The sequence below is a fragment of the Protopterus annectens genome, chromosome 7.part1, assembly GCF_019279795.1.
Source record: "Protopterus annectens isolate FY-2018-M chromosome 7.part1, PAN1.0, whole genome shotgun sequence".
NCBI lineage: Eukaryota > Metazoa > Chordata > Ceratodontiformes > Protopteridae > Protopterus > Protopterus annectens.
In genome coordinates this window covers 481,478,951-481,493,221 of record NC_056740.1, presented here as the reverse complement: position 1 = coordinate 481,493,221, position 14,271 = coordinate 481,478,951, and the positions used below count along the sequence as shown (strand labels likewise).

General features: G+C 42.3%; 1 protein-coding gene across 1 annotated transcript in view; it reads right to left on the bottom strand.

Annotated features, from left to right (window-relative positions):
* Positions 1-14,271, bottom strand: part of RBM6 (RNA binding motif protein 6) — a 689,827-nt gene that overhangs the window by 184,960 nt on the left and 490,596 nt on the right. Inside the window, exon 7 of the mRNA XM_044078933.1 lies at positions 14,111-14,171. Within this exon, the coding sequence (XP_043934868.1) occupies positions 14,111-14,171 (61 nt within the window). The remainder of the gene's footprint in view (positions 1-14,110; positions 14,172-14,271) is intronic.

Below are 14,271 nucleotides of genomic sequence, written 5' to 3'. Positions count from 1 at the left end.
AGCAGCATGCCGACTTTTGTATACTGGCCGGATGTACGAATCAGCCGGAGGCAGACTCCCTAATGTGATGAATACTGCAGCATATGAATAGAAGGACATCTCTTTGATTTCCACTAGATTCAGATGAGCTGTTACAGCTGCCATACCGAAGATAACCTGGGAGCTGTGGTGAGATCCAACAGGAAAGCTCTGAACGGAGTAACTGGCTCCTAATCTGAAACACAGAAATGTACAGTTGTGTACCTACCATAAATGTAGATGTTCAAGTGTATTCACTGTTGCAGTCATTACACTTGGGTTATCCTGCTGGCAGGCAACCCTCTGTCGGCCTGAATTCCAAAGTCCTGGTCCGCCGTCGGTTGCTGTCACCTCTTTCCTGACGTCAGTGCACCAGGGGTATAAAAGATGCAGCCGACGCCATTTTCTTCAGTTTTTCTTGCCCCAGATGTCAGGTGCCCCCAAAAGGGTAGGCTGTAAAAATTATGATCACAAAAATGCATGCACATAACCTTCATCTACCAGCAAATACACCACATAGGTTGTATAGAATAGATAGGTACAGATAAGTCCCAGCAAAGAAAAAGGGGGATGGTGGGAGGGTAATCTGGACTGCAACAGTGAATACACTCGAATACACCACATAGGTTGTATAGAATAGATAGGTACAGATAAGTCCCAGCAAAGAAAAAGGGGGATGGTGGGAGGGTAATCTGGACTGCAACAGTGAATACACTCGAACATCTACATTTATGGTAGGTACAAAACTGTACTATGTTCATCGTGTTTCACTGTTGCAGTCATTACACTTGGGTTGAATCCCAAAGCTGAGGTTGGGCAGCTGGGCCTAAATAGAGTTTGGAGTGGCTATGAGGCCCTGCAGAACTGCAGTGGCAAAGCCTGCTCTGGATTTGGAGTATAGAGGTAAATGGTAGTGCTTTGTAAAAGTGTGCACTGAAGTCCATGTTGCAGCCTCCAAAATATCCTTGGTTGGTACTCCTCTGAGGAAGGCTGCTGAAGTGGCTGCTGCTCTGGTAGAATGTGGCCTAATGCCCTTGGGCACTGATTTGCCATGTTGTGAATAGCAGAAATGAATGCAGTGGCCTATCCATTTTGAAATAGTCTGCTTTGAAATGGCTTTTCCTAGGGAACCTGCAGCATATGCCACTAAGAGTTGCTCAGTCTTTCTGAAGGCTTTAGTCTTGTCCAAGTAAAAGCGTAGCTGTCTGTGTATGTCCAAAGTATGCAGAAGTCTCTCCCCCTTATTCTGTGGGTATGGATAAAAGGTAGGCAAATGTATGGTTTGGTTAAGAGCCACGCTGGACACTACCTTAGGCATAAATGTCGGGTTTGTCCTTACAGAAACCCTGTCCTGATGGAAAATAATAAAAGGTTCCACAGCCATTAGTGCCTGTAACTCTGAGACTCTTCTTGCTGAAGTTATTGCTAGGAGAAGAGCGGTTTTCCATTACAAGTATTTTATCTCTGCTGTACTGGCTGGCTCAAAAGGAGGCAGTGTGAGATTTTCCAAGACAAAATTGAGGTCCCATGTAGGTACTGGAGCTCTCCTTGGAGGTCTTATGTTTTTAGCCCCTCTGAGAAACTGTCTTAGCAGTGGTTGAGAAAAAATAGGTGGGTCCGTATTGTAATGAGCTGAAATGGCAGAGGCATGGATCTTAATTGATGAGAAGGATAGGCCTTTGTCCAGCATCTCAGTTAGGTAGTGCAAAATCTGAGGAATATTTGGTTCGAGCAAGTCAATCCCCTGCGCTTGGTTCCAAGCACAGAATCTCTTCCATTTTTCTGCATAAGATTTTCTGGTGTTGGGCCTCCTAGCCTCCAAAATAACATCCATAACTGCTTTAGAGAGAGGTGTGTTCTGAATGATTACATTATCCGCCATGCAGCCAGATTTAGGGTTCTGAGTTGGCTGCGCAGGATCTGATTGTTATGTTGGGTCAGCAAATGAGGTATTAGAGGCAATGTCCAGGCTGGGCCTTGAAACAAGCTCTTTAGGATTGGGTACCAGTACTGGCGTGGCCAGTCTGGGGCAATCAGTATCATTTTTGGCTTCTCTTGTCTGGCCTTTAGGAGTACCCTTGGAGAGTAGAGCCAGAGGAGGGAAGGCATATACTGTAAGGGCTTTCCAGCTGAATGAGAGGGCGTCCACTTTCCATGCTTGCTTGTGATAAGTCCAAGGGCAGAATCTCTGTAGTTGGCAGTTGTGAGGGGAGGCGAATAGATCTGTGTCTGGGCATCCCCATTTTCCTATCATCAAGTTGAAGATTTGTGGATCCAGTTTCCACTCGTGAGGATCCATGAGGTTTCTGCTTAGTTCATCTGCCAAAGTATTTGTCTTTCCTGGCAGGAATTGTGCTTGCAGATGTACTTAATAAGGCAATGCTGTGTTCCACAAAGTCATGGCTTGCCTGCAGAGGGGGTAGGAATGTGTGCCCCCCTGCTTGTTTATGTACCACAAGACCGTGGTTGTTTTCTGTCTTTATCAGTAGTTGTCCTGGATGAAGGAGGTCCTTAAGGCTGTCAGGGCATTTTGTACAGCTAGCATCTCTTTTTGATTGATATGAAGATGCATTTGGTTTGTGGGCCATGTGCCCTGAATACATTTTCCTGCCATGTGCGCCCCCCTCAGGCATAATCCGATGCATCTGTTGTTAGTGTCTGCCTGGCAGTGGATAAGGTGAATGGCTGTCCCCTGTGTTGACAGGCCTGAGCCCACCACTGAAATTCCTGTTGCAGGCAGGGAATGAGAGTAATTACTGTTTCCAGGCTGTGGCAATGTTGAGTCCAAACACTTTTTAGATACCATTGTAGTTTCCTCATATGCAGACTTGCATATGGAATTGGGAGAATGCAGGATGCCATGTAGCCCAGAGCCTGCAGAATTTTTCTTGCAGATAACTGGGTCTTTGGCTTGAGAATAAGCCATCTGGGCAGTTGTATTTAAGTTTGCAACCAAGGAATATTATCTCTTGAGAGGGCACTAGTTTTGATTTATTTTCGTTTACTGTGTACCCTAGGCAAATTAGTAATCTTTTTACAAACGCTAGATGCTGTAGTAGAATATCTCTGTCCTTTGCTTGAATAAGGCAGTTGTCCAAGTAGGGGTATATTTGAATTCCTCTTGGTCTGCAAAATGCAATTACTGGTGCCAGGCATTTTGTGAAGACCCTGGGCGCAGTAGATAAGCCAAAGGGCAGTGCAGAGAATTGGTAGTGCATTGAGCCAGCTATGAATCTGAGGTATCTTCTGCAAGATTGTCTGATTGGGACATGTAGGTATGCCTCTTTGAGGTCCAAAGTTACAAGCCAAGCCTTCTTGTCCAGCATGGGCAGAAGCTGCTGTAGAGTCAACATTCTGAATTTTGGGACGTCCAGTAAGATATTTAGAATAGACAAGTCCAGAATTGGTCTCCAGGCTTTGTCTTTTCTTGGTACTAAGAAACGTCTTGAGTAAAATCCTTGTCTCTGCTCTTGTTGTGGCACTGGCTGAATAGCCCCCATATCCATGAGAGATGAAACTTGTTTTAGTGCCTCTTGCCATTGATTGCATGGCAGGTCTGGCATACCTTTTGCCTTTGGAAGGGTGTGAAAGTGGAACCTGTAGCCCTGAGAGAGACTATATTTAAGACCCATTTGTCCTGGGTGATCTTGTGCCAGTTTTGTGAAAAAAGTGCTAGCTTTCCCCCTAAGGGTGCTGCCAAAAAATAAGTGCTTGGCATTGGCAGAGGGAAGTCATTGGGACTGTAATCTATAAGGCTGTGATTTGTCTTCTCCGGTTTTGGAGGTAGAAGCACCCCATTGTTTGGGCCTGTATGAGCCCTGGGGCTGTTGCCTGCCTCTAGGGCGTCTGACTCTGCCTCTTTGTGGTCTGTCTGACACTGAAAAGGACCAATTCTTAGAGGGCCAGTTCCTGCTAAATCTGGGTGGCTGTACCTGTAATAAATCCTTTACTGTCTGCATAGATTTTGCCTTATCCTCCATTTTCTTTAACACCTCCTCTGCCTTAACACCAAACAAAGTATCATGCTGTAATGGAGCATCCAATAATTTTGCTTTAACATGATCAGGCAGATTCTGTTCCTTTAACCAAGCATGCCTTCTAATAACAGAACCTGTAACAGCGGCCCTGCAAGAGGCCTCCAGTGAATCATAGCCACATTGCAAAGTATGCTTTCCCACTTGTTCAGCTGCATGCAATAAATCCTGCAAATCTTTGTTCTCAGTACATTCAGGTCAACATTTTTTGTTTTAACAAAGACATTAAGTATTGCTGATATTTGAGCATATGAAACTGACAATTTAAAGCCCTTACAGCCAAGGTAGCAGAAGTGTAAACTTTTTCCCCCCATCTGTGCAAAGCTCTAGAATCTGTCTGAGGGGACAGGGTTTTTGGCAGAAGCAGCCTTTACCCCTTTGGGACCCTGTGAGATAGTTTCTGGATCAGCAGTAGGGATTTTGTAAAGAAATTTATGGGTGTCTGGGACCCTGTAGTATCTGTCCAGCTTGACAGGGGCAGGAGGTAAACAGTCTGGAAACAGGCCGGATTCTGAGAAAACATCATCTACTATGTCTACAACAGGGGGAATTGCAAGAGGTCTGTGCTGAGGAAGTAAAAGAAAGTCTCTAAGTCTTTTCTTAGAATCGAAATAATCCTGGCTCTCCCAATGGAAATGCTCCCTCATGCTATGCAGGGTTTCCCCAAAAGAATAGTCCTCCGGAGGAGAAGCTGAAGGAATAGAATCTTCAGCATCAGAATCCTCATAGGGAGGAACAGACTATCCCTGATCAGAAGAGGAATCAGAGGAAATGGAAACCTGATCAGAGGAATGTCTTGCCTAGGCCTCTTATCAGGAGGGGTATTGAAACCCCTGATCAAAGCAATTAGGTCTTCGGCCATTTTGAGCATCTGTTTCTTAGGCATAGAAGCCTGTCCTGGATAATGTTGTACTGGTTTCCTTGACTTTAAAACTGTTTTAGACTTTGTCTTGGATGCTGAAGTAGGCTTTATATAAAGTTGTGTAGGTCTGAAGACACCCTCAGAAGCCGATGCCTGCTCAGTGGCTCCAGACCCATCTGAAGGATTAATTTCTGAAGGGCCAATACCTTGAGTATCCAGAGGCCTAGCTGTCTCATCATGGAAGTCAGAGGCGGCCTGTGGCTCTGAGGTAGCGGGAGTCAGGGGCTGCGAAAGCGCCTCACTGAGCACTGGCGAACCGGCGACTGGCCTAGAAGAGGCTTCATCGGTTTTGGACCTCGGATGCTTGTCCTTGTCTTTATCCTTGCGTTTTTTATGAATTCCGGTCGTCGGTTGTTCCGACGGCATTATGTAGTTAAACCTTCTGCCAAAATAATGAAAAGCAAGATTGTACAGACGCTTAATAGTGCATTGGTTAAATCTAGCACAAAATCGACAACTAGCAACGTCGTGGTCAGGGCCTAGGCAAGGAATACAGCAAGAGTGAAAATCCTTATGAGGTATTTGCTTCCCACAAGAAATACAATTGTTAACTTTTTCTGACATTGGTCTGGAGCAAGAAAAAAGTTTCCCCAACGGGGTACTTAGCTTTATTGAAGATTTCGGATCTAAAATTCGATTTCGAAAATCTCAGGAGTTGGCCGACCAGCACTTGCGAACTGCTTTTGCTTCGGGCACCGCGCGGCAAGAAAGACTGAAGAAAATGGCGTCGGCTGCATCTTTTATACCCCTGGCGCACTGCCGTCAGGGAAGAGGCGACAGCAACCGACGCTGGACCAGGACTTTGGAATTCAGGTCGACTGCGGGTTGCCTGCCAGCAGGATAACCCAAGTGTAATGACTGCAACAGTGAAACACGATGAACATCTTTCCTGGATGATCTGGCTATCTTGCTATGCAGACAGCCAATCCTCCTTCTCTAGGAAGTGAAGGTTGGACTGCACCATAATCACTGTGAATTTTGTCTGTGGAAAAAAATGGTTTAGCCTGCTTAGATCTAGGATGGACTTGAAGTTTTGGGTTTTCTTGAAGATCAAGAACAACTTAGAATAAATACACCACCCTCCCTGGACTGCGGGGACCTCTTGGACGGTTCTTCTGTTCATAACATTTATCACCTCTAGTCTGGCTGCCAACTTCTGATAGGATGAGACATCGGGAAGGGGGGGGGGTTCTTGGGGACAATAAAAAGGAAGTGGTGTAGCCTCTGGATACTATCTCCCTGATTTACCTGTCCTATGCAATGTACCACCAAACAGGACGATCCAGGGAGAACTGTTCCTCAACTGCTTCCACAGTGGGACAGCTGGACAAGTCTTTAAGGATTCTGCAGTGTCTCTCTGGAAGTACTACAATACTCATGATTCTGCATACCACCTCAATCACTGGAGACACCTCCACTATCTATTCTGGAAACGCCGAAGTTTGCACTGTTTTTTTTTTTTTTATCAGAACACTGCTCAAATGACTGCTCTTAAACCAAAAATTCTGCTGGAACATCATAGGTACACAAAAGCAAGGATCTTCTCCTTCTGCTCACTCTTCTACCATTTTTCTTTAACCTGCAGTCTAAAAAGCAAGGAACATCCATATGTGGCACTAATGAAAGATACCCTGGGGTATTCCATCAACTGCATTATGTAGAAGATACACAGAGATGGCAGATATGGTGGCCATGACTGCCACCTGGGATGATAATGTGTGGCATCCGTTTTGGTGATTTAAAGGTCTGATCCACGGAGTCTCGATAAAAACAGAGTCATATACAACAGGCAGTTCAAATCAGATATTGAAGAGGGTACGTACCCAACATATAAATTTACTTCTCAAAGCACCCTTGACTCCTAGTTAGGAGGGGGGATGGCGATAGACTGCTGCACTTTCATTCAAGAGCTCATTCATTAGGACAGTTACCGCCATAATACAGTCAACCACTGGAGACCCACTCCAACATTCCCAGTCCTTGGGAGGCTGGAGGATCATGTCTCCACCACGGAGTTCTGACCAAGCCCTCTACACAAAGAAAGAGAGACCATGTCATTGATTGTAAGGAACAACCCAGAGGTAGGCAAAGGCAAAAGGTCATGGCCCCCTTTGATGTATTAACTTCAGGAACTTGCCAAACTTGGGTTTATTGGAGGGATACATGCAGAAAATGTTCTTTCCTTCATCCAAATCAGTATCGGGGTGGGACTCTATGGGGAGTCCTGATGCATCCTCTTACATGCCCTCTTCTGAACAACAGAGACCTTGTCTAAGTATGACTATGAGAAATCCAATCTGAATATCACCCTATCCCTGCTTTGGTTTCCACCCCACTGATCATCTATGATGCAGATGGCAGTGCCAAGGCATCAAACTTAGGGGTATCCTTGGATGGAGCAGATGTTTGTGTTGCTTCAGCAGAAATACCTTCCACCCCAGGAGCTGTCTCTATACCGTTTTCAATCTGACAGGGATCAAAATCAATAAACTTAGCACCAATGATGCCAAGGGCTGAACCAATGTTACATTCAAAAGGACTGACACCAAGTCAGTGTCTCCATGTTTTGACAAGAAGGCTGACATGAGGACAGTTTCGGCACAAAGAATTCAAATGCCAATGCAGCCGACAAAGGCTCTGAGTGTGTCAGAACCGAGATGGGTCACGATCCCGCTCAGGAAATTGTGACTCAGAGAAAGGCATTTGCCCTGTGAGCACTAACAGTAGGAATCAGTGGTGGTGACTGGGTAAAGCACTGACATAAGACTGGGTGGTAAAGTTCTGACATGTGACTGGGTAAAGCACTGACATGTGACTGAGCTGTTTCCTATGCCAAGTGTACAAGATCTGAATCTTAATTTGCTTACTGTGTGACCTTAAGCAACTCACTTAACCAGACAGTGCATCTGAGTGACTGGGAATTTGGGTTGGGCTCCTTATTGGTCTCCTGGATTACATGCCTGGCAACAAACTATAAACTACAGCAACATGAGAAAAAACAAACCACATACAAACATGCACATACTTAAAAGATACATCTCACTTCAACAGCAGTCACTTTGTTGATAAAGGATTTCTCAACACCCATAATCACAAAGAGACATGTGGATACATGCATGGTACCCACTGGAGTTGGTCACCCCTTCAGCCTACTCCACTTATGCACAAGTTAAATCCTTGAAAACATGCAATTGAAGTTGGTTTATTTTTGGTAGAGGGTTTGGCATAATAATTAAGGTATTCCCGTCACAGTCACAAGGGTCAGTATTTGATTCTGAGCTTTGTTAATTAGTTAGGGTTGTAACAATCTACACTGCAGACCACTAGAATAACATTTAACTATAAGAGGCTGGCATAAAAGTTAAAGTGTTTACCTCACAGACACAAAGTATAAGGGGTTGATTCTCATATTTGAAGAGTAACTGCACAGGCTTAAAATGGCCTCCAAGGGCAGCTAGCCTAGTACTTACCAATGAACACAGTTTTGGATAAATCAACAGGCAAGGATATTGTATCTTGGTCAGCGATGACAGAAATAGTTTGTGTGGTACAAACAGAAAACTCTGGAGGGTGAAACTGACTACAAAGCTGGAATGGGATTACTCTGATGGTCTGTGTTTCACTAGTACAATTATGTAAAAAAGTTTTTTAATGAAATGAGGCTACAGTAACAAGTAGTTTGGAAACCATATGAACTGAAATATAGAAAATCTGACGGTCTTGTTTAATGCATACATGACGTAGCTAAAAAGTAGTTATGAGGGATGAAGCAGGGTGTGAAATTAATGACAGGGGAGAGAGGGGAGGAAAGTAGATGAAGACAGACGGTGCAAGCATGCAAGTGGAATGGAAATCGAGGCGAGAAAAAAATTAAAAGATTATATGATGCTATGGAAAGTGAGGACAAATGAATATGAAGGAATATGCTTCAGACAAAGCCAGAAAGAATGGCCTTGACTTTGTAGAGGACTGCCTGGAAATTTGCCACTGCCCGAGTCTGAAGTCAAGTACTGAAAACAAAGGACAATTTTGATAGCATTTTTTATCTGCTATAAAAACTTTAAGTAAGGTGGAAGCTGTGGCAACTAGAGAAAAAGCAGTTTGTGGAATATGTTTGTTATAAGTGACATTAAAACACTGCATTATGTGGATGTGATAAAAGAATATAAACAGAGGAGACTCAAATTTTAGACTGTCAATTCCAGTCATTTTGAAGGTAAAGTTTTACAATGGAAATGTACCAAACTTTTGAGAGCACAGATAAAGCCAATTAAAAAACGAGAGCAAGCTGTAGGAAGAATTCAGTTACAGATACGGAGAAGGATTATTACAAGCAGACTGCTTATTAAGAAAAGTGCGCACTTTCAATGAAACAGATGAATGACTGACTGAATTCAGAGGAGAAGACACGTTTATACATATGTGCAACTCTAAGGGCAAGATGTCTGGATTAACTGGAAAGCTATGCGAGATGTATGAACCGCGGTATGCTGGAGGCATGCCTGTTTTTAAAGAAAGAAAGATAGATTTGCCAAGCTAAAATGTCTGAGGGCCAAAAACAGCCAAAACAGTTAACAGAGGTTTTTCTGCAAACAGAGAGAGAACATTATTCCTTCCACAGTAAGAAAGTACAACAGTACTTGCCGGTATGCAGATAAGATTCTGTTTACCATGTCCTCTTATACAAGGACATGTGCACACTCCACAGGGTTTCTTGATGTTGACGTACGCCCATGTCTTCTTAAACAAGGACATATGCATGCTCCACAGGGTTTCTTCATGCCGATGTACACCCATGTCTTCTTATACAAGGACATGTACACGACCCACAGGGTTTCCTAATGTTCATGTACACCCATGTCATCTTACACAAGGACATGTGCACGATCCACAGGGCTTCTTGATGTTGACATACACCCATGTCATCTTACACAAGGACATGTGCATGCTCCACAGAGTTTCTTGATGTTGACGTACACCCATGTCAACTTATACAAGGACATGTGCACTCTCCACAGGGTTTCTTGATGTTGATGTACACTGGCTTTCACATTTACACAAACTTTGCACACGCATACCAACTTTATGTTTAACACTGTACATATGCTGTAACTGAATAACGTATAAAATAATGACACTAAATTAAAGTATAGTAAGTGAAACCATATGAGAGGATAAAGTGATATGGAGTGAATATAAAAGAGGAAGTTTTACAGATGTGTCTTTCGGCTTTTCCCAGTTAGGGGTCGCCACAGCAGAACTCTGGTCCACTAATGATTGGCAGTAGAGTTTTACGTGCTGGCTTGCCGAGCCTAACGCACAACCTTCAACGAATGATGCCCATTCAAGCATGTTGCCACACAGAAGATGCTCTAACTGAGAATCGAATGGGCAACGTCTAACTGTGAGGCGACAATGCTACCGCAGCACCACCACCGCAGTAGGAAGTTTTACAGATAATATTTAAATATTTAGGTACCAGGTAGATGCTAGTACTTACATGAAGAATATTTAATGTTTGAAGTCACTTGGTGGTGTCTAGGTTACTGTTTCCTTCGTGATGATGAGTGCTTATCCTTAAAGCTAAGTGAATTGTTCTAAGTGTATTTACTACTGGTACACACAGTTTGTAAAAAAAAATATTAAATTTGGGAGAGACAGATTATTTTCTTTTCTCTTGTAGCAGCAATGGTTTAAACAACATAACGGACAGATGTGTGCTGCGATAACCATAATTAAAATGAAAGGGGGGATTGTATCTTGATGTAAATGCTTAGAACACACTTCACATATAAGAGATGTATTATTACAGAATGAAAACCTGGGCTCACTACCTAGCGTTCTTTTAACACCTTCATCAATCATAAGTACAGACCAATTCCTCTTGAAGACATTAATGTTAATATCACTAGAATAAGTTAAAGTGATACAGCGATTAGGGACTTCATCAACAGGTGGACGTGTCGCATCATTATCATTTATGGTAAAAAAACGGCTAGGACTAGTACTCCTAAGTGAAGATCTCTCTGACTGCTTTATGTACGTCAGTAGCAGGGCAGCCTCTAACTGTAAAATCATCTTCTAAGGCATTCACCGCCTGAAAAGCTTGTTCATTTACGTTATTCAGCCTCATCGTTCTAAGCATTCGACCTTAACAACATTCCTAGTAACATATCTAGGGAGCATGCTAGTTTTATGAACAATACTATTTCTCTTGCAGGGGTTTTATATATACTATCATTTACTTTCCCTAGATCATCAAAACAAACATTAACATCTAAAAACGCAATGGATTTTTTTAGAATAACTGCATGCAAAGTGTAAAAAAGAGGTTGTACTATGCAAATACTCAACAAAGGAAAATAAGTCTTCACTCGTTCCCTTCCACACCAAAAATATAGACAAAACATCTTAAAATAGCAAATATTACAAGAAGAGCAGTTCTCCTTAAAAACATGGGTACGTTCTCATTGAGCGTGTACCAAATCTGCATATGAATTAGCGCAAACACTGCCCACCACCACCCCAATGTACTAAAGATAAAAATTATTCTCAAATACAAAAGATTATTTTGAAGAGTAAGTTGAAGGAGAGCAAATATCAATCTAATCCAGTCATTAGAAAGAGCAGTTATAGCTGTTAAGTTCGTTCACATTCGCTATGCCATACTCATTCAGTTCAAGGAGAGCAGAAATCAATCTAATCCAATCATTAGAAAGAGCAGTTATAGCTGTTAAGTTCGTTCTAACATTTGCTATGCCATACTCATTCAGAATTATGGTAGAGAGAGAAATAACGTCCAAGATGACCAATAGTAAATCACCACCATGCGGCACATTACTATGCCAAATGCACAAATCACGCAAAAAGCTTTTTGTCTCATTCAAAACACTAGAAATTTGGTCTAGAACAGGTCTATTAGTCTTCTTAATAAAAAATTAACAAAGGTTTAGTCACCCATCCATGACTAGATAATATAGGTCTCTCAGGAGGGTCTTTCAGATTTTTATGCACTTTGGGTAACCCGTAGAGAACCGGAATAACTGCTGATTCAATGGAAATATATTCATAAATCTCGCGTGAGATCAAACTGATAACATAGGTAAAAGTCAATCCTCTTAATCAAACCATCAACTTGACACTTGCGCTTATATGTATCACAGTCAAACAACATATCACGCATTTTATTCAAGTAGTGATATCTATATATTAGCACAATAGCGCCTCTCTTATCCGAAGATCTTATGGGAGGAAAAACGGGTGCCATGGTCAAAACAAACGCATGACAAAGACTGCTGGAATGTTAAATCATATACGTCTGCAAACGAACACTGATCGGATGAACGGAATGGATGGCAAGCCTGAATCAAATTGTGGTGTGTAACCTGGCAATGGCAAGGAAAACTGACTTTAGAACCATGAGCAACTCTATAAACAAGGTTAGTCTTGTTCTGAGAGTAGGTTCTGATGGCAGGAGAGGTCTGGGGAGGATGCAGATGGGAATCCAGGCAAAGGATAATCACCAAGCAGTCTGTAATTATGTTGTGAAAGACAGAAACAATGTCCAGCACTGTTCAGACCTAATAGTAAACAATAATTGCATATTCAGAACCAGAAGACATAGCCACATATTCAGACTCAGAGGACAAAGCCAATCTACTAGCAGACAAATTTAGTTCAAACATCACCCCCCTCGCCCTGCAATATTCTCAGATCACATACCCATACATTCACCCCCATTCAAATTACTCAACTACAAGTTCTCAAAGTGCTATTTATGGCCAAGAACACTAGGTCTGTAGTATCAGATAACATGCCAGGCTGCCTTACTGGTGAGTCTGAAACATGACATGCTGGGTCCCCTGCTGAAGCCTTAAAACAGGCTTCATCCGAGATGAGTGGAGGACAATAGTCATTCACTTGCACAAAGGTGAGGCTTCAACAGACCGAGCAGTTATTCACCCATAAGCCAGATCAGTCTCATCTGTAAGGCTATGAAAGCATCATTATGGAACTAATATATGATAATCTACATACTCTCAACTCAACCTATTTTGGACTCATCAAAAGCATAGCTACTGAACCTGGCTGATGTCTTTGAAAAATTACTAAAACAATAGATGAAGACAAAACACTGCACACCACATTTGTAGACCTTGCTAAGGCATCCACAACACCATCCCACACTCAAGAATTGTAGATAAACTTTCACAGTTAAATGTCAGTCCCTATGTAACTTACTGGCTAGCAAATACAACCCAGGAAGTTAGGGTGGACTGCTATACCTCTTCCAAAAGACCTACCCACTATGTGTGTAACCCAGGGTTCAAGTTCTTTGGTCAGTCCTCTTTAACATTTACTTCCAGGAGGTCAAAGCTAATGTTAAAGGTTTGTGGATGACCAAGTCTGCAGATGACTGCAAACTAGATGTCATTATAAACTCCCCAGAGGACACCAGCATCCTCCCAGAGGACCTGCCCCAAACAAATAGTTCATGTCAAAACCATGGACTAAAACTAAATGCCAAGAAATGTAGAGCAGTATCCTTTTGCAATCATGACTCTCCTTACAACTCTCAAATTGACAATACACCTCTGAAAATTGATCCCGTAGAGTTAGGGAATTTGGAAACCTATATCAACAATGAAATGTCTTTTGATCATTATATATCCACTGTTGTAAAGAAGTTCTTTTTCAGTGCATAGCTTATATCTAAAGGTATTCCATCCAGATCCAGAGATGTGATTGTCCCAGTGTACTCAACACTCATTAGCCCAATCAATGAGTACAATGTCCCTTTTGATATGCACCTGCCCAAAACAGTTGTCAAAACTGGAACCACGATAATGCTTTCTTGCTAAAAATCACTATGATGACTGTCTCAACTCCCTGTCTCTTCTCTGTATCATAAAGGCTACTAATAGGCAACCTCTGTCTTGTATAAAGATCTTCAACAGACCCTATTATATCAAATATATTACACATTCACAAGTGCAACAATTTCATAAACAGCTGCTAAAGGTGTGAAATACCAAAGTAAGACTTACAAAGTTGCCAGGAGATTGAAATACCCTTTGTGGACACCAAACAAAATGCTGAAATTAAAATCTAACTGCACATATAAAGAATACCCTACCTGACTGGTTGAAGCAGCCTCATCAGCATACGTCTCATCAGGCACAGTACTGCTTGGAGCCCTTGTGAAGGAAAAAATAAAAAAAATATATATAGTTACTAAATCATGAATCTACTACACAATTTCACCCTGAGTAAAACACTCATGAAAAGCATCTCAGT